Source organism: Panthera leo, chromosome B1, assembly GCF_018350215.1.
Source record: "Panthera leo isolate Ple1 chromosome B1, P.leo_Ple1_pat1.1, whole genome shotgun sequence".
NCBI lineage: Eukaryota > Metazoa > Chordata > Mammalia > Carnivora > Felidae > Panthera > Panthera leo.
The window spans coordinates 52,804,197-52,824,754 of NC_056682.1; the positions used below are offsets into that span (position 1 = coordinate 52,804,197).

The following is a 20,558-nucleotide window of genomic DNA, read 5'->3' on the forward strand; positions in this document are numbered from 1 at the left end:
CTTTAAAAATTTCATGAGACTTTCTTGAAACTTGTTTCCTTTCCAAAATGAGCTAAGCTTGGACGCCGTGCGAAATCAACTCAAAAAAGGTTTTGCCCGAACCACCCAAAGTTCTCCTATTCAGGAATTTAACTTTTCACTATAGTTGCCTGTCTCCATTAGACAATAAACGTTCCCAAACGCGGTTTTCTGGTCTCCACCAGGTGCTCGATCTCTGCCTCTCTGGGCCCTTCTCTCCCTTTCTCCCGCCCTTTACGCCCAACACGCGACCACCCCCTCAGGGGAGGAGCCTCGCGCCCTCTCCAGCCAGAGCAGGGCCCCGCCCCCTGCGCTCTCCACCCACCCCACTCTCGGGGGCGGAGTCCCGCTCCACCCCACGCCCCGGCCGAACACCGGAGCCCTGCCCCCTGGGGGAGGAGCCTGGCGCTACCCGGCCCCTCCCCGCCTCGGGATCTGGACCTGCTTCTCCCGGGGCTGTTCCGCGGGTAGAGCTGGGCGCACGCCTGCCTCCGCGTCGTCTCTGTCCTGTGCTCGGAAGCGGCGCCGCGGTCCTGGGGCGGGCTGAGGGGTGTGGGCCGCAGCCGGTGAGTTCCGCCGGCCGCCCCCGCCGTGGCCCGCGCCTGCGGGGAGGGAGGAGCAGGCCGGGACGGCGCAGGCCCCCTGCGCAGCGGTGCGCGGAGCTCCTGCGGCCGGAGTGCCCGGTTTTCCCGCGGCCTGCGCGGGGTCGTCACCAGCTACTTGCGCGACGACGCAGTGACCGACAGTTTTAGAAGCATCCTTTCCGGAATCCGCACCCGCGGCCCAATTTTTTGGTTGGTTTGTTTACCGCTGTGAGTCCCTGCATTTACCCCTGGGAGGTTCCCCTCCCCCCCGTGCTCTTCAGCACTGTCTCTGCGGCTGCCCGTCTCCCTGCCTCACCCTGGGAGACTTAGGGAAAAGTAGCCATTTTAGAGCCACCCTCGGGGAGTGAGTGGTTTACCTCAAGAAGGGAGGACGCCCTGAAGCCCCTCTCCTCTGCCGATTTCGGCGTGGCCACTACGAAGCCATTAACCAGCCTAACGGCGGTTAGCCTCTCTAAGGAGGGGCCTTGAGAGTAGGCAAGATGTCCCCATCAAATCTTTGTCCTTTCCCCTTCTGGTCCCTTCAGGCTATGGCAGAGGTAACTTGCTGCCCAGTTTTACATCTCCATAAGTATACCTAAAAGAAATACGCCCCTGTGTCAAGAAATTTCAAAGGGTAAGTGCATTTCAGATGGACGCTTTTCCAGAAACTTCCTCCGTTGGAGATGGCCTGGGTACAGAGAGCTGGTTTTGGTTTAGGTCCGCTCCAGTCTGGCAGGTCTCCTTGCAATCCAGAACTTTTTGTCAGTAAAGCCTCTCCAGTATCTTGAAGGCTGATTAAGGGAAATAGCACTACTTTTTAGCGAATCTAAAGCACCATCAAATTTAAAATACACATTATTGAACGTGCTGCTAATTAAACTATGAGAAAGTGTGCATATAGTAAGAGGCATCCCCATTTTGGAAAACTTTAAATGTTTTTTAGAACTGCTGAAATACGATAGCTCCCACCATGCCAGGTACCTACGTAGTTCTTTGGGGTTTTGTCATAACTTACAGTCTTGTGCAGGTGAGGAAATGGATGGTTAAGTAGTGTGCCCTGGTTAAGGGGAGGGGTGGGGTGGGGAGGGACTCCTAGTTGCAGGAAGCCTGGGTACAGGCCACTCAGACTCAAACATCTGAATGCTTATTCCTAAACTCTGAGTGAACTTGGGTGATTGGGGGCAGAGAGAGATGGGGGTCACAGATAACCATGGATCAGGGTTAAGACAACCCCAGCTGTTTGCAGTTACCAGGAATAATTATCTGTAGTTAAGCTGGATGTGGCCTCTCCCTGCTCGGAACGAACATGACCCCCTGTCTGCACTTGTCATAGTTCTGAGCTCTGTATTTGTCATCACAAACACACAGAACCCCTACTAGTGGGGTGGTCCTGGGAAGACCACATCCACATCTGTGTCTCTGTGTCCCTTACAGCTTTCTCTTCCATCACCATTTCTCCCCTAAAAGTGGGGAGAGAAAGCAGCAGTGGGTTGGAATAATTGGTTTTGCTGAAGGGGGAGGACAGGGAAAGTGTGGAGAGGAGTCTGGGGCCCACAGTGCAGGCAAATTACCTAGGTCCAGCTCCCGTCCAAGCCGCCACAGGAGCAAAGTGGAGGCTCCCATGACGTGATGCCTAGCATGCTGTTGGTGTGTAAACAAGTTTGTTGCATGAAGAAAGGTGAGAGGGGCTGGAGAAGGAAACTGGGCCATTACTGGGGAACTGGCCCACACCCTGGCACAGCTTGTCCTTCTCTTTGATCTGACCCCTCTTCTCAGCCACACTCTCTTTTTGGCCATCTATACTCTTCAAGCTGATGGCAAAACACAGCTGCTTGGAACTTGGCACCCATAAAAAATGCTAGAGAAAAGCTAGCTTCTTTTCCCCACTTCTGCCTGCAGGGATGCCAGAAGGACCATCTGTGAGGAAGTTCCACCACTTGGTCTCCCCCTTTGTGGGGCAGCAGGTGGTCAAGACAGGGGGCAGCAGTAAGAAGCTAAACCCTGCCAGCTTTCAGTCCCTGTGGCTCCTAGACAACCAGGTGAGTTGATTTGGGCTTGATACCTCACATACATGGGCTGGCTCCATCAGCATGTCCTGTGACTCCCATAGAACTTATCTCTAGGAGCACCTGGGTGGCTCAGTTGGTTGTGTGTCCGACTTCGGCTCAGGTTATGATCTCGCGGTCTGTGAGTCCGAGCCCCACGTCAGGCTCTGCGCTGACATCTAGGAGCCTGGAGCCTGCTTCCCATTCTCTCTCTCCGCCTCTCTCTCTGCCCCTCCCCTGCTCATGCTCTGTCTCTCTCTCTCTGTCGAAAATAAATAAACATTAAAAAAAAAAAAAAAAAAGAATTTATCTCCAGACTTGCCATGTTGTCGCTTCCTTGAGCCCAAGACAGCCACGCTAAGACCCCATGCAGCCTCTCCTCTGAAAGAGCATGCCCTTCTGATCTAGATTCCGGTTGGCTCATCCTTGCCCTGAGCATAAGTCAGAATTGCCTCAAGGAGGGTCCCAGGGCTCCTGTGGTCTGACTCGTGGCTCTTCCTCTAGGCCTGCTTCTTACCCTGCCATAAATCTCACTTCCAATCATATTGAACTATCTGGAGCTCCTCTACCAATCCTTCTTGCTCAGGGTTTTGACATGCTGCTCCCCTGCTTGGGCAAGTCTTCCTTTTTTCCCCAAATCTGTCCCATTCCTATCCCTTCATGTGACCATGGTAATTCCTTATTTTCAGGATTCAGCCTTGCCATCACATCCTCTGAGAAGCCTGGCCTGCCTGCTCTAAAGCTGGGGAGAGACTTCTCTGTGCTTCCAGGCCCCCCCACCCTGAAAGGCGGGGGGGGGGGGGGGGGAGGTGGGGGGTCCTCCAATTAAATTTGTTTTACTTGTTGAATAGAGGCGACAGATAAGTAGGTCAGGGCCTGTGCCCTCGTCAGTATTGTATGCCTAGCACTAAGCTGAGTGCCTGCTCTTAGGAGGCATATATATGGTAATTACCTATAGAAAAAATAAATTAGCTCTGGTGTTTAGCTGTGTGCTCCTAAGCAAATTGCTTAATCTCTTAGCTCTAGTTTCTGCAATCGTAAAATGGGGATAAATCACTTACCAGTTAAAATTGTTTTAAACCGACTTTATGCCTGGCACAGATAGGTGTTCCATAAATGCTAATTCTCTTTTTTCCACCTTACCCTTCACACACCCCCCTCAGGTTATAAAACCATTCTTGGTTAGAACTGAAAGAGGTCTTCTAGAGCTTCATGTATATTTTCAACGTTTGGAGATGGGGGCTCAGAGAGGTAGAACTCTCAACCCAAGTTGACATAGCTACCTGGAAGCCAGGTCCCCTGACTTCCAGGTCTGTGCTCCTCCCACGGGAGCCTTTGGACTCTTTGACCAGATGCTACACTGCAAGGTTTGCAGGGGCAGGATTATATCCTTTCACCTCTGGATCACTAGCACTTAGCCTGTGCCCGCCACAGAACTAGCTCTCCGAGAATATATATGAAATGGCTGAGTGGACTGAAGAATGTGTGGAAAAGGAAATCTTGAGACGGAGCTGGGAGCCAGTTTCCTAGAAAACCAAGGTAGAAATTGGGTGTTGTGGAAGCCTGAGAACCCTGCGGGACATGGCCTTGGGGAACAGCCTGGCATGTGGGTGGTAAGTTCTCATCACTGCACTTCCTTCTCTGCACGTCTCCCTCCTAAGGGTCCGGGAGTCGAATTTGGAAAGTAAGACCTGGATGGACAACAGAGGAAACTGTTAGGTAACAGTGAACAGGAAGGAGAAGAGCATATGATTAAGCCCCATTTGAGGGCCTCAACAGAGAAGAAGTCCTTGGGGCCTAGAGTAAAAGACTTCATGAAGGAGGTGGGATTTGAGTTGGACCTTGAAGGATGTAGGAATTTCGATGGACCAAAAGGAAAAGAAGGACATTTCAGGTTTCTGAAGCAGTTACAGACAGGAATGAGCACAGTGGGCTGATGAAGCAGGGAAAAGATTGGCCCCACTCTGTGCCACCTGTTTTTCTGGCATGTCACTTTCCCTGTCTTTCCTTGTTTGTTCTCCAGTTTCTATATCTGGAATTGTGTTTGATGACTCATGACAGATTCAGAAGAACAGCTTATTCATGTCTGGAGGTTTCTCCCTGCCACCCCCCGCCCCCCGCTTCCCCCTTCACTTCCTTGACATAATGGGAAGTCTAGAGGAGGCAGTCCAGAGTGGTATGGGAACAACACAAGATCATTAGGCATCAGGTTCTCTGCCTTCCCCTCCCTGGGGTGTGACCCTCATCCTCATGATGATAACATGGCTGCTGGAATTCCAGCCATTACATTCTAGGCAGGAAGAAAGGAATAGGGCAGAAGGGACCTGAAAGCTGCTTGTTCACCTGTTTTATTTTACTATTTTTTTTTAAGTTTATTTATTTTGAGAGAGAGAGTGGGGGAGGGGCAGAGAGAGGAGAGAGAGATCCCAAGCAGGCCCCCTCACTAACAGTGCGGTGCCTGATGCAGGGCTCCATCCCACAAACTGTGAGATCATGACCTGAGCTGAAACCAAGAGTCAGACATTTAACTGACTGAGACACCCAGGCTCTCCATGGTTCTCCTGATTTAAAGAGCTTTTCTGGAAACCACATTTGACCACTCCTGCTTATGTATCACTGGCTGCCCCATCTCTAAGGGAGTCTGGGAGACAGATTTTTAGCTGAGAATATTGAGGTTCCCATAATTCAGCAGGTTTGTCAGTAGGGAAGAGGAGAGAGGGAGCTTGGGAGGCAGTCAACAGTCTCCCTACACCAGGTTCCGTATCTTCTTTGTTTTTCTCTCTCATTTTGCAAAGCACACACTCCAGGAGCTGCCTGAGAAAGAGTGCATGGGGGATAAGTATTGAGTCCTTACATGGCTGTTAATGTTTCTATTCCATCCTTTTTGGGTGGAGTGGGAGATCTAATCCAACCCCCTTACATACTTAGACTTTTAACCAATCCTCTAATTAAAAAAAAATCTGTAGCAGCCTTACTGAGATATAATTGACATAACATACAATTCAGCCATTTAAAATGTGCAATTTGGTAGTGTTTAGTATCTTCACATAGTTTTACAGCCATCACCACAATTGATTTGAGAACATTATCATCTCCCCAGGAAGAAACCCTGTGCCTGTTAGCAGTCACTCCCCATTTCACCCCAACTTTCCACCCCTAGCCCTAAACAACCATTAATCTATTCTCTGTTTCCTTTTTTTTAAACATTTCACATATTTGGAATCATGCAACATGTATTCTTTTGTGACTGCTTTTACTGAGCATAATGTTTTCAAGGTTCATCCATGTTGTAGCATGTGTCAAGAATTTCCTTTTGAAGGGGCGCCTGGGTGGCGCAGTCGGTTAAGCGTCTGACTTCAGCCAGGTCACGATCTCGCGGTCCGTGAGTTCAAGCCCCGCGTCAGGCTCTGGGCTGATGGCTCGGAGCCTGGAGCCTGTTTCCGATTCTGTGTCTCCCTCTCTCTCTGCCCCTCCCCCGTTCATGCTCTGTCTCTCTCTGTCTCAAAAATAAATAAAAAACGTTGAAAAAAAAAAAAAAAAAGAATTTCCTTTTGAAATAATGAGTTTCCAGAGGGAAAGAGTGGAGACTTACTCATCTGTATGCCCCTCAGAGCCTAGCGCACTGCCTGGCACATTGTATAAGTTCAATTAATGGTCAGTTAATTGAAGTAACAACAATTTCACAGGAATTTAAAAGAGGGACAGTAGAAATTGCCAACAGTGTCTTGACCTAGGCATTTTTTGACCTGATGAATGTTTTGATCCTCAGGGGCATTTCACAGATACAGCATTATACCAACATTGGTGAATTTTCATCAAGAGGGTGTTTTCTGGAACAAAGCCTGTTTTTGCCCACTTAATTCTTGCTCACTTTTTTATGTAGCTCAGTTAAAGCTGTTTCTAATATGTGGCAGCAAACTGCCGTGCTCAGACTTGCAGATGAGTTATTCTGGAATTATTTAGAAAGGTAATGCCCTCTTTTAGGGAGAGGATTTCGAAGAACTACAGTTATAATGTGTATACTCACTGACAAATTGGAGATGACATCAGAACTGTGTGATCTCTAAGTACGTACTTTGGGTGGCTGAAAAAGCGACATAGGCGATTCCATTATTGATGCCAGGTGTTTTGGTTTTGCCTGAATTTCAAATCATGCAGATCTGGCTCATCCTGGAATCTGGACATGCATATCACATACTAGGGCTAGCAATATGAAAATAGAATACGAAGCAGCTGGAACATTCTTTTACATACGTTTCCCTTTCTCCTCTTTTACTGAAATCATTTTCATTGGGATGAGGTGAATTCTTATTACATTTTATATACATTTTATGGTTTGATTCATGGATCAGTTTTTGTTGATCGATACTCAATTTTTATTGATTATAGGTTTCTTCTGAATCCAATTTCAGTGAGCTGAGAAGTACCAATTTTTACAATGTGTAAAATACATTGTATATTTAGAGTGTACACAATACTTTAGCTGCTGTCAATTTGTGTGGTGTGTGTGCTGGTTATTTCTAACAAAGAAAGGTATTAATTAAATACAAGAGTGACAGTTTGCATTTACTTCTTAGCCAATCTGTGAAAGCATTTCCCCTCAGGAATTCTAGGGTGGTCCTGCTGTATAGCATGGATCTGTGTCGTTGCTAATCTAAGTCTTCTGCTTTCAATCACTTTGAAAACTGTGTGCTAACTGCCCACACCACTTGAGTGGAGAGCAAAAGGCAAGTACAAAACATTCAACTTGGGAGAGCTTCATGGAAGAGGCAAAAAGGGATAAATTTGCATTCAGAGAGATACCTGCATACCCCTTTTCTCGTCTTCCCTTCTTTGGGGCTGTAAGCCTGTCCCAGTCCATTCAGACTACTTTATCAGAATACCACAGATGAGGTGACTTATCAACCACAGAAATTCATCTCTCACAGTTCCAGAGGCTGGAAATCCAAGATCAGACAGCCTGGCGGCTTGGGTGTCTGGCGAGGGCCTGCTTCCTGGTTCATAGACCGCCACCTTCTTGCTGTCCTCACCTGGTGGAAGGGGTATGGGAGCTCTCTGGGGTCTCTTTTAAGGGCACTAATCCCATTCATGAAGACTTCACTCTCATGACCTAATTATCTCCCAGAGGCCTCACTTCCAGATACCCTCACACTGTGGGTTAAGTTTGACTGTACAAATGTGGGGAGAACACAACTCCATAGCAAAGGCTTAGATCACTTTCATTTTTTTCAGGTCCATGGAAAGAAATTATTCCTTAGATTTGATCCAGATGAAGAACTTGGGTCCCTTGGCAACAACTCACTACCGGAGCCTCTACAGGAAGGAGAGAAGAAGGAAGAGGCTGAGGACCAAAAGCAGGCCTTGGGGCCCAGCAGCCGGGAAATCAACCGGTCCTCTCAGTCCCTGGAGTGTGTTGTTCCCAGTGGAGACAACGGTTTGGAGTGTTTGCGGGGAGACACTCCCGCAGAAGGTGCTGAGAGGTGGCTGCAGGTCAGCTTTGGTTTATTTGGCAGCATTTGGATGAACGAGTTCTCCAGAGCGAAGAAAGCAAACAAGAGGGGTGACTGGAGGGACCCCATTCCAAGGTAATGGAGTGGTTGAATGGGCTATGGGCTGTGGCTCTGCAGTGTTTAACACAACGCCCCCGTGCAGGCTTGGGGTTAGGCTCTGTGGGCTCACTCACATGGCTATCCTCCCTGCTCTCCAGCTGCACACTTCCTAGGAGAGAGAAGACACTTCTGTGTCTACCCATAGTAGACAGCAGTCTGTGGTCTGTACTCAGAGAGCGGAGGAAACATACTGGGGCAGCTTAGAAAAAAGGAAGAACTTTCCCCACAGGCGTGGCTCCTGAAGGTGGATGGCTCTGAAGGACATTTTATGGCTTGACTAGTGCACTGTGAGAGCAGTGCCTTGGTGTGTAAGTCTCTGTCCATTTCCAGGATTATTTCCTTAGTACAGATTCCCAAAGGAGTCTTTGCTGGTCACGGAGAACACACATTCTCATGGCCTTGCAGAAGTGCTCACACTTGGCTGGATTCTTTTATATTTATATATATATGTGTATATGTATATATAAAGCTTATAGATATATAGATCTGTAGATATGATCTATAGATATAGCATGTATATATTATACATTTTTTTCCATGGGGGTAAAATATGTTGGTCAGAGTTTAATGGATAATTTGTCCTGAGACCTTGAAAACTTACAAATCAGGGGTGCCTGGGTGGCTCAGTTGGTTAAGCGTCCGACTTCAGCTCAGGTCACGATCTCACGGTCCGTGAGTTCAAGCCCCGCGTCGGGCTCTGGGCTGATGGCTCAGAGCCTGGAGCCTGCTTCCGATTCTGTGTCTCCCTCTCTTTCTGTCCCTCCCCCGTTCATGCTCTGTCTCTCTCTGTCTCAAAAATAAATACACGCTAAAAACAAAGAAATTTAAAAAAGAAAAAAAGAAAACTTACAAATCAGAATGCACATCTCAGCACTGTGGGAAGGGACAACCAGGTAGTCCTGAGGCTGAGGCTGAAGCCCCTGTGCACTCTCAGAAGACAGATAGTGAAGATTAAGTTTACTCTTATTATGATGCCCTTACTTTATACAAGTCTCAATATTTTAAGCCACACAGTATGTGCACAATCGCAGATAATGGCGGGGAAAATAATGCCACTAAATAAATTCGCAACAAAAGATTTCATGTGTCTGTTTGCCATCTGGATGTCTTCTTTGGAAAAGGGTCTATTCATGACTCCTGCCCATTTCTTCACTGGATTATTTTTGTGTGTGTGTGTGTGGGGGGGGGGTTGAGTTTGATAAATTCTTTATAGAATTTGGATACAACCCTTTATCTGTTATGTCATTTGCAAATACCTTCTCCCATTCCATTGGTTACCTTTTAGTTTTGCTGATTGTTTCCTTCACTGTGCAGAAGTTTTTTATCTTGATGAGGTCCCAATAGTTCATTTTTGCTTTTGCTTCCCTTGCCTCTGGAGACATGTCAAGTAAGAAGTTGCTGCAGCTGAGGTCAAAGAGGTTGCTGCCTGTGTTCTCCTCTAGGATTTTGATGGTTTCCTGTCTCACATTTAGGTCTTTCACCCATTTTGAGTTTATTTTTGTGTATGGTGTAAGAAAGTGGTTCAGTTTCATTCTTCTGCATGTTGCTACCCAGTTTTCCCAACACCATTTGCTAAAGAGGCTGTCTTTTTTCCATTGGATATTCTTTCCTGCTTTGTTGAAGATGAGTTGGCCATACATTTGTGGGTCCATTTTTGGATTCTCTGTTCTGTTCCATTAATAAACATATTTGCTTTTGTGCCAGTACATAGTCTTGATGATTACAGCTTTTTGTAATACAGCTTGAAGTCGGAATTGTGATGCCTCCAAGCTTTGGTTTTCTTTTTCAACATTACTTTGGCTATTCGGGGTCTTTTTATTTATTTATTTTGAGAGATAGATTGAGATTGTGCACAGGGGAGGGTCAGAGAGAGGGAGAGAGAGAATCCCAAGCAGGCTCCAATGCTGTCAGCACAGAGCCTGAACACGGGGCTCGATCCCACAAACCATGAGACCATGACCTGAGGTAAAATCAAGAGTCAGATGCTTAACTGACTGAGCCACCAGCACCCCAGGGGTCTTTTCTTTAAATCTTCTCTTGCCAAGTTATATCTGTTTTTTTTATTCTTCATGTTTTATATTTTCCTTTGTCCCCCACCCTACTCTTTTTCTTAATTAGGCTTACCAGAGTTTTATCAACTTTGTTCATCTTTCAAATAAATAATACTAGTTTTATATACTCTATAAGGGAAGAGTGTCTACTCATTTTCCAAATGTTTGAGTGGGGTCATCATTTTGTTGTCATTTTATTACTGGATTCTGATCAGGACAGTCAGCCTGTAAATTTTCTACTTTAGGCATCTGTTAAGATCTGTAGCCAAACACATCATTGATCTTTGCTTACATTTTTATGTACATAAATGAAGATCAAAGTAAAACATTATGAAACTGTTAAGAACAGGTTATTGCTTTGAAAACTCAAATTTTCTCTATCCTTGCTTATTTTTTTTATTTAATATGCCAAATGTGGGAAGAAGAGTGTTAAAATCCTCTAGGGTGATTGTGGTTTTATAAAGTTTCTCCTTGTCTTTCTAGTGTGTTTATGTGTTTGCTGCCCTGTTGTTCAAGGCATCAAAGTCTCTGACTCTCATAGGTTCTTTGCAGCTTTATTATTAAATAATAACATACATTCTATTTGCCTTTAATCTTGAATTCTGCCTTTCCTGATGTGAATAATGCTACTCTGGTTGGCCCCCCATTTGGTCTTTTTCCACTTAGTTATAGGCATGCTTTTTCATTGATGTTAGGTATGTTTCTTATAAACAGTGAACATCTGGCTTTCGTATCTATTTCTTTTTAAGTTGACTTATTTATTTTGAGAGAGAGAGAGCATGCAGGGGAGGGGCAGAGAGAGAAGGAGAGAGAATCCCAAGCAGGCTCCACACCCCAGCAGCCCAGAGCCCGACACGGGGCTCCAACCCACGAACCACGAGATCATGACCTGAACCAAAACCAAGAATCGGATGTTCAACTGACTGAGCCACCCAGGTGCCCCGGCTTTGGTATCTCTTTAAAGTCAAACCGAAACTGTGTTTTGGAATGGGGTAGCTGCAGTATTTGGATTTCTTCCATTTGCCATTTTATTTTATCTTGTTTCTTTCCTTCTGTTGGATTTTTCAAGGTTTTTTTTTTCCTCTTTTTAACTACTGTTAATTTGTAAGTGCTTCTGTTCATCTCCTTTCTATTGCTAATAATCTTGACTTTAAATTAGGCCTGTGTTTTTTCTTAGCTAATAATGACTGCGTTTTTAATAACATTAAGTGAATGACACCTGTCCCTTATTATTGAAACTGGTTTTTTGCTCACTCTCCTTCATCCTTCTGAGAGGAGACCTTTAAAATGTTTCTACTTCACTGCTGCTTTTCTGTCATATCCACCCTGTCTCCTGCGTTTGCTGAGATCGTTTAGAACCTTAGTTCCAGATTGTTAACTATATAATAGTATTAATTATGTGTAGGTAAATTAATATTAAAAACACATGAACATGGGTATCTTCTGATTCAAGAATGCCTTCCTAACACATTACAATTCTCCGGTGTGCTACTGTAGTGTCCGCTTAGATCTCACAATAAATATTACACAACCCACTGCTGACCCTTATGACCTCCCCTTTTCATCTCCCCTTGGCTTGAGGTCCCTGCTGCTCTCATCCCATTGGACAGTTAGTCTTCCTTGAGTAGTTAACCTCAGTTGCTATGGTAGATGTGTCTCTGAGTCCTCTTCCTCTGAAGTTGTCCCTTTACTTCCACATAAGGTGCCAGCTACGTCAGATATGTGGATATTCCCTTTCAGATGTGGAGTCCGGTTGCGTCTGATTATCTGCCCTCACAAAGTAACCCATTGTTTCTTTATCAGAGTTCCTAAAGTTTCTCCTCTGTCCTTGGAATTCAGGAAGCCCCTGGGAGTACGTGTGGGTATGGATTTCTCAGTAAATCTTGCCTGGACTGGGAGTGGTACCTCTTTAGCATTCATTTCTGTCCTTCTTAACGAACTGTGTTTTGTGCAGGTAGCCACACCTGCTGGGCTTTAAGACTTTTCTGTGTGTTCCACATTGTCTTCAGTGAACATGTATTGCTATGATCAGAGAAATGAAGCGATACAGATGTCTTCTTTTAATCACCGCATTTAGCCCTGAGATTTTTCTGATGCTGGCAGAGCCATCCCTTTTCTCTTTTGGGATCTTAGCTTCCCTGGGTTAATCTTTTTTTTTTTTTTTGGTTAATGTTTATTTCTGAGACAGAGAGAGACAGAGCATGAGTGGGGGAGGGGCAGAGAGAGGGAGACACAGAATCCCGAACAGGCTCCAGGCTCTGAGCCGTCAGCACAGAGCCTGATGCGGGGCTCAAACCCACAAACCACGAGATCATGACGTGAGCCGAAGTCATTCACTCAACCGACTGAGCCATCCTGGTGCCCCATGGGTTAATCTTGACTGTGGAGTGGGAGCACTATGGACGTCTGGCCTGACTCTCGAGTGGGAACTGTGTGTATGCGTGCCCTGAACTGTATGGACTTACGATCTTTTCTTTCTTCCCAGGTTGGTCCTGTACTTTGGCGGTGGCGGCTTCCTGGCATTTTATAATTGTCAGATGGCTTGGAGCCCTTCCCCGGTGGTCATACCCGCTTCTGACATCTTGTCCGAAAAGTTCCATCGAGCACGAGCCTTGGAAGCTCTGAGCCAGGAGCAGCCTGTCTGCTATACACTGCTGGACCAAAGATACTTCTCTGGTTTAGGTATGACTGATGGGAGAGCGAGGACACCACCCGCCCCCGCCCCCGCCCCCCCTGCTGAAGCGTGCCAGTACTGCTGGTCTTGAGGCGGTCATTTAATCTCTTCAGCTTCACTTCCCTCATCTTTAAACTGAGGGAGTTAGATTAGGCAATTTCTAGCTTCTCTCCTAGCTGAAGAATTCGTATCCTAATTATATTATAAGCTGGAGTCTGCCGGTGGCCACAGTCCAGTGTAACTTCCTAAGGGGCAGGAGCCCTGTCTTCTTCCTCCTTGAACGCTCCACTGCCTGGTGCGGTGCCTGGCACGCGGCAGGTACTCGATCACCTGATCGGTATCTGCTGGGAACTGAGAGCTGTACAGTTTGCTGAGGGAGAGCACCACGTTCGCTGGTGGGGCCTCTCTTGGGCAGGTGGAGCTGCCTGCTGGCCAAAGCACACAAGCCTCAGGCCTCCTCTGGGAGCTTAAAAGACATGACCGAGGAAGCAGGTTCCCTCTCTCTGTGCAAGGGTCATGAGCAATGAAACTGTGAGCGTTTTGAGGCGGGGAGAGCTGAGCACTGTGAAAACTAGAACAGCCTGAACTAGAAAAACTTACTGCTCTTCCTGCTTCAGCAGAAGAATAAGTGCACCTGTGATTGGCTGCTGAGGCAATCGAGCGAGCCGATGATGACAAAATCACCTCATAGCCCAGGCCTCGTGTTGCCTGCCGCAGCCACAGCTCACCTCATGAGCAGGGAGGAGCCCCAGGGGCTCACCAGACAGCGGCCTCGCATTTTCACAGTAAGACTGTGGGAGTCCCTGAGCCCTGAGGAATAAAGAGACCCTTACAAGTAGCCTTTGGGATATTTATAGCGGGAGCTAATGCTCTACTAACTAGTCATTATTACTAACCACAGTAATAACAGCCAACATTTTTTCAAGTGACTCTAATATGCCAGGCACGTGCTTTCATTCTTACTGTTTCTCTGTAGGATAGTTACTTATTACTTTTCCCTTTATTCAGATGAAGCAACTAAAGCAGAGGACACATTGCAGATAAATGGTACAGCTGAGCCGTGAAACCGGTTTGCCAGTGAATTGGTCATCCATCCAGTCCACACATGCTGAACACTTGCCTTCCGCCACGCTCAGCTTCCCCTCTTAAGGAGGTTATTAATGGCCCGGTAGGCATGGACTCAGGTCACCACAACTTAAGACAGATTGTGGCAAATGCCTAGTAGAGATTAAAGAAAGTGCGCTGCTGGAACATTTTGAAGAGAATCAGTTAACTGATTCTGGAAGGAGGGCTCAAGGCTGACTTCAGAGAATGTGGCAGCAGTAGAAAAATAATGAAATAATATCTCTTAAACACTTTCTCCTTCAGGCATTATGCTTGACATTTTAAATAATAACAGCTAATATTTATTGAGTATTTTCTGTGTACCAGCCACAGTGCTCGGCATTTGTGCTTGTGTGTGTGAGAGAGAGAGAGAAAGAGAGAATTCTCATTTACTGCTCACAAAAGCAGGTAACCAAGCCCCGTTTTACAGCTGAGGAAAGTGAAGCTTACAGAAGTTAAGGAACTTGCCAGAGTTACATAGCTAGGATCTGGTTGAGCAGGGGTTCAAAGGCAGATGGTCAGGTTCCATAGCCTGTTCTGGTAACCTCTTTGCTGTAACATGGACCATGCCTAAGTCTACTTCATTCCGTCTTCACAGCAACCTTAAAGGTAAGTATTAGCAAACCCGCTTGGCAGACAGGAAGTTGACTCAGGATATGTGACTTGCCCAAGAGCCTCCAGTCCATGGTAGAGCTTGCTCCAGATTTCCTGGAGGAGCCCCCTGCCGCCGTCCGACCAGCTTCAGTTTGCTCTGCTAACTTTGCGGACCGGGCTCCTCATGGATGTGTTCTTTTTCCTTCCCTTGCCCTCTCCCTGCCTCCTCCCAGGGAACATCATTAAGAACGAAGCCTTGTACAGAGCTGGGATCCATCCCCTTTCTCTTGGTTCCCTCCTCAGTCCTCCACATCTGGAGGCCCTGGTGGATCACGTGGTGGAGTTCAGTGCCGACTGGCTTCGGGACAAGTTCCAGGGCAAACAGCAGCACACGCAGGTCTACCAGAAGGAGCAGTGCCCCGTCGGGCACCAGGTTATGAAAGAGGCATTTGGGCCTCCAGGCGGCTTCCAGAGGCTCACCTGGTGGTGCCCGCAGTGCCAGCCCAGGCTGCCACCTGATGAGCAAGAGCAGGGCCGGCTTTCCTAAGGCTCTCTAGCCCCTCTTCATAACACTTTGCCCTGCAGGGGCTGATTCCTGAGTGTCAGGAAAACGGGCACTGTCAGTATTTGGGACTGGGCACAGGAAGTAGAGGGCAGCGTGGGTCGGGGTGGGGGCGGGTGTCAGTACCATTGCTGTCCATCTCTCTGGTGTTCTAAGGCACTTTCTACAGGGTTAGATTTTTTTCTTTTCTCTAGTTTTGGTTAATTCTTCTTATCTAATTCTGCCATTGTGAAAGATGAGAAAACTCATGACAACGGTAAAGGGAGAAACCTCCCAGTGGGGCATTGAAAGTGATAGCATATGGAGAACAGCTATGCCTCCACATTGCTTTGCAGGCCTTTGGTTTTGTTTTTGAAAGCTTGGTTGGTTTTCAGGCCTTCCATTTGGAAAAAGGAGTTGTCTCTCTTTGTTCCCCTAGAGGGATCCAGGGATGAGGATGTAGTAGCACATGAGGGTAGTGACCCACCTGGATCCTTTCCTGTGGGATGGAGACCCCAAGAGAAGGGTGGGAGGAAGAGAGGGACCGGGAATTGGCCACCTTCCTGCCATGCCCAGTGGGCTTAAGAGAAAAGCTGCTTATTTCCTCCTTAAGGTGTTGATATGTTGAACAGTGCAGGAATCGAGGATTGTAGAGACATGTTGTCAGGTTGTTAGCAACATGTCCAAGAAACGAGGACAGTGACGTGAAAATAAAGCCCTTTGTTCTTTTCCGTTGTTGTCTTTATTTGGTAGTCAGGGCTCTTAGGCTGTAAATACCTGAGCTCTCGTGAAGGCGGCTGTGTAGGACTGGCTGAGTTGGTCCGACGGGTCCACTGAAAAGGAGCAGGGCAGGGAGGGGGTGAACACATACCTGCTCTTCTGCCCGTAGGTGTGCTGCATTGCCATGAAATGTGGCAGAGCACAGATGGATTTACTTCCATTGCACCAACCTCTGGCCTGTAGAAGACAGTGATTTGCATGAGCAAAATGGAAAAATGGTAAATATTTTAAGGCTTTGCTTTACATTCATCTCTTATGTCATCAAGAGTTGTTAACACTGGGGAAAGCCACTTTATGGCAGACCTGTAACCCATAGCACAGTTAACATATACTGAGTACTTTATGAGGAAAGCTATTAGCCCAGTTATTGCCATATAATCTGCAAAAAAACCTTTCGTGGAGATAAGTACTCACTGTTAGTCTTTGTTTTATAGATGAGGAAACAGAACTCTAGACTAGAGGCTGAGGAAGTTGCTTAAGATCACACAGTTAACAGAGTTCAAGGGCACACACATATCACTCACAACTTTGTGGTTCCTTCTGTACAGGCCTCTATAACTGTGCCCCCGTACTGACCCAGGTGATGACTGACATCATTAGGGGTATGTCCCTGAAAGTAGCCGAGTTTCCTTCGATGCAGCACCTCTGAAAATATGACCTTAGGAAGAAGCATCGCCCCTGATGTCTCGCAAATGAAGGGTTCTGTCATCAGATAATGCCTTATTCCCCTTGTGGTGCTTTGTGGACCTCATAAAAGGCTCCCAGAAATTCTGCAATGAAGCAAAGTGCTCTTACTTTGCTCTGCCCACTGTTTCCAAACCTTATTTTACCATGAATCCCATTTTACCTTTACTCCTCCTTGGAACAGAGTGTGGAAAAGGCAAACTTCTGCATTTGAAGCTGCTCTCACATGTGCCTCTCCACTGTCTGTTTTTCCTTTGGATCATTGCCTGCAACCAATATCAACAACCCCATTCAGTCATGACTTTTTTTTAAAGTTTATTTTGAGAGAGCACACAGGCAAGTGGGGGAGTGGCAGAGAGAGAGAATCCCAAGCAGGCTCCCCACTGTCAGTGCAGAGCCCAATGCGGGGCTCAATCTCGTGAACCGTGAGATCCTGACCTGAGCTAAAATCAAGAGTTGGATGCTTAACCGACTGAGCCACCTAGGTGCCCCTCAGTCATGACATTCTTATATCCAATCTAAATCATTTCTGCTTTCTTTGTGTTTCTTTCATAAATATCTTACACAATTGTACCTTAGTTACCTTTTATACTTTACAGAAGTGCCATTCTTTCGGCCTTAGGCTGTATACGAGTCAGCTAGGGTTGCCTGACAAAATAGTACGGCGTGGGAAACTTAACAGAAATTTGTGCTCTCATGGTTCCAGAGCCTGAAGTCTACTGTCAAGGTGCCAGCATGTTGGTTTCTCCTGAGGTCTCTCTCCTTGGCTTAGAGCTGCCTTCTTGGTGTCCCCACAGGGACTTTTCTCTATGTGCAGGTACTAACTGGGGTCTCTTGCTCTCCTTAGAAGGATACCAGTCCTATATATAGGTTAGGGCCCCACATTTACAACCGCATTTAACCTTAGTCACCTCTTTAAAGGTCCTATCCTAATATCCCACATGGCAGGTTAAGACTTCAATGTAAGAGTTGACTGGGGAGAGAAATGGGGGTATTTAACTTAAATTAGTTTGTAAAACCCAACTTCCAGACTGGATACTGTGAAAATACTATTTGAGTAATAGACTGCTTTTTGTATCTATAAGAATTATTTATCCACTCTTGCATGTATGTGTGTGCATGTATATATATTATATGAAAATGTTATGTGTGTGTATGTGTATATACATATGCATATATGTATATATATGTTTCCTGAATTCAAATTTATCTTTCTAACTCACATGGGAAAACCTAAGTGTAAAATGTTAGGTATGAGCTAGGGCAGTGACGATGTCCAGACTGTTTCCTCTAAGTCAACATCTTATCAGTACACTTGGTCCAGAGTACAAGAAGGGGAATGGCCTGGGAAGGTTCTAGAGACACGGGAGGGTTGGGCACTGTGGCCTGTGTGTGGGTCTACCTCATTGTGATTGGTAGAAAAGGAAGGAGGAAAACGCTGCGGCTGCTGTTGATAAAAGAAGTGACAGAACTAGAAACAGCAATGGGAATGGAACGGAGGGGAATGTCACGGGGTCAAGCTCCTAGGTGTCTAGATGTGGAGACTCGAGGCCGGGGTTGGAGAGGGAGAGCTGAAGATAGCTCAAGCCTGGCGCCTGAGCTAGAGGAGCTTCCCCGCTGACTGATAAGGAAAATCAGCGAGGAGGTGAGCAGGTTCTGGGGAGAAGATCAGACTTGAGGCATGTTGAGCTGGAGGCACCTGTACGGCACTGGAGCTGGGGAGGACAGCATAGTTTGGAAGTAGATCTGGCCCTCCACAAGTGCGGGCCGGGCTGGGAGGCACGGATGTGAGAGCTTTCCTCGTAGCATGATGCTCAGTTAGAGAAGGTTAACAAGGGCCATCATATATCATGAGAAAAGATGGCGGTCACAGTGGGACCTTAGAGAATGTCTTGTGTTTAAGCGGCAAGAGTAGAAAGAGAAGCCAGTCAATGAAAGATCAAGTATAACAGGAGGAAAAGTCAACTTCAAGTAGAAGCTGATAGTCAACTGGCTCATGCCAAGTTGAAGGAGGAGAATGAGAAGAGGCCTTTGGATTTGCCAATCAAATGTGAGGTCATGAGAGCTTTCAAGAGAACAGTTGCACAGGGTGGCAGCCAGTCTAAAGGGGCTCAGAACTGCACGGGAGCTGAGGAAGTCGAAGTGATGAGGATGGTGTGCCCTTCAAGAAGGTTAGTCTTGAAGGAAATGAGAACGAAGAGGTCAGGGAGGAGATATTAAAGGCTGGATATTGGGGCACCTGGGTACTTCAGTCGGTTAAGCATCTGACATCGACTCAGGTCATGATCTCATGATTCATGGGTTCGAACCCCGCGTTGGGCTGTGTGCTGACAGCTTGGGGCCTGGAGCCAGCTTTGGATTCTGTGTCTCCTTCCCTCTCTCTATCCCTCACTTGCTCATGCTCTGTCTCTCTCAAAAATAAATTTAAAGAAATAAAACATTTAAAAAATTAAAATAAATAAAAGGTGGATATGGTGTGAGGATTTGTACATAATTAGTTGAGAGGAAAAACTAGACAGCACACTAGCGCTGGCACTTAAAGATGACCAGGCAAGGATAGGAAGAGAAAAATAGATCTGGAGGAAATTTGCTGAAGGTGAGATCTCTTTAAGTACAAAGGAGGAGGGGGCGAGTTTTGTAATAGCTGTTCTGGGAATTTAGAGCCACTTAGGGTTCAAGGGAAGGGTTGTAGAGCCACACTGAACACGCAGGGTGAATTGCTCTACCTCCCAACTTTCTCCAGCAGTATCCAGTAGCCAAGGCTCCAAAACAATGAAATGGATGTTGTATTAACCCACATCTGAAAGTGGTCTGGGTAAGAATGGTAGAAGGCCAAGAAGGCGAATGAGAATCTTTATTATTTAAAGTGTTTTTGGGGCGCCTGGGTGGCTCAGTCGGTTGAGCGATCGACTTCGGCTCAGGTCATGATCTCACGGTTTGTGAGTTCGAGCCCCGCGTCGGGCTCTGTGCTGACAGCTCGGAGCCCGGAGCCTGTTTCACCTTCTGTGTCTCCCTCTCTCTCTGCCCCTCCCCCTCTCATGCTCTATCTCTCTGTGTCTCGGAAATAAATTAACATTAAAAAAAAATTAAAAATAAAGTGTTTTTATTATCTTTTAAATTACAGATATCAAAAGATTCAAGTGATAAAGTTTACAAAATAGGGACACTTCTTCGATGGCTCAGTTGGTTGCATATCTGACTCTTGATTTTGGCTCAGGTCATGATCTGTTTGCTAGATCAAGCCCCCGGGTCAGGCTCTTTGCTTGCTGATAGTGCAGAACCTGCTTGGGATTCTCTCTCCCTCTGCCTCTCCACCCCCCCACCCCACCCCCACTCGCATTCTCTTCCTCTCTGAAATAAAATAAAATAATATAAACTAAAATAAGATAAAATAATAAAGTTTATAGAAAAACATGGAAGAATCATCCTTACACCTGCTCTGTCCTCTCAGGAGGACTTCTTATTTCTCTGACTTCACTGACTTACCTAAAGTCTGTAGAATGGGGAAGATACAGCACCTACCAACAGGTGAGTTGTAGGTGTTGCTGTTGGCACCATCAGAACTTCATCAGAATTACACAGACTGGGGACGGGGGGCAGGGGGGAGGGCGCCTGGGTGGCTCAGTTGAGCATCCGACTTCAGCTCGGGTCATGATCTCGCGGTTCATGGGTTCGAGCCCCATGTTGGGCTCTGTGCTGACAGCACAAAACCTGGAGCCTGCTTTGGATTCTGTGTCTCCCTCTCTCTGCCCCTGCCCTGCTGTGTCCTCTCTCCTTCTCTCTCAAAGAGTACATAAACATTAAAAAAAAAAAAAAAAGAATTACACAGACTGGGTTCTGCATGGAAGAAATGTGGAAGCAGAAACGTGGAGAG

The 20,558-nt window shown here is 46.6% G+C and overlaps 1 protein-coding gene across 4 annotated transcripts; it reads left to right on the top strand.

The window, feature by feature from the left end:
- The first annotated feature begins 411 nt into the window (after positions 1-411).
- On the top strand, positions 412-15,951 carry NEIL2 (nei like DNA glycosylase 2). Of its 4 annotated transcripts, XM_042935036.1 has the most exons (6): positions 412-812; positions 1,148-1,236; positions 2,502-2,641; positions 7,880-8,232; positions 12,793-12,989; positions 14,913-15,951. In XM_042935036.1, exons 3-6 carry the CDS (start codon positions 2,504-2,506, stop codon positions 15,224-15,226), a joined length of 1,002 nt encoding a protein of 333 aa, XP_042790970.1. In that variant the 5' UTR covers positions 412-812; positions 1,148-1,236; positions 2,502-2,503; the 3' UTR covers positions 15,227-15,951. The 4 variants fall into 4 exon arrangements, with proteins under 4 accessions (XP_042790970.1, XP_042790972.1, XP_042790969.1 ...); XM_042935038.1 differs by lacking the exon at positions 1,148-1,236 and having other exon boundaries at positions 412-830; XM_042935035.1 differs by lacking the exon at positions 1,148-1,236.
- The last annotated feature ends 4,607 nt before the right edge of the window (positions 15,952-20,558 follow it).

Excerpts from the sequence above, each read along its gene's own strand:
- NEIL2 (XM_042935038.1), top strand. The coding sequence starts at position 2,504 with ATGCCAGAAGGACCATCTGTGAGGAAGTTCCACCACTTGGTCTCCCCC. Across the intron at positions 2,642-7,879 it reads TGTGGCTCCTAGACAACCAG|GTCCATGGAAAGAAATTATT; the intron begins GTGAGTTGATTT and ends CATTTTTTTCAG. Across the intron at positions 12,990-14,912 it reads AAGATACTTCTCTGGTTTAG|GGAACATCATTAAGAACGAA; the intron begins GTATGACTGATG and ends GCCTCCTCCCAG.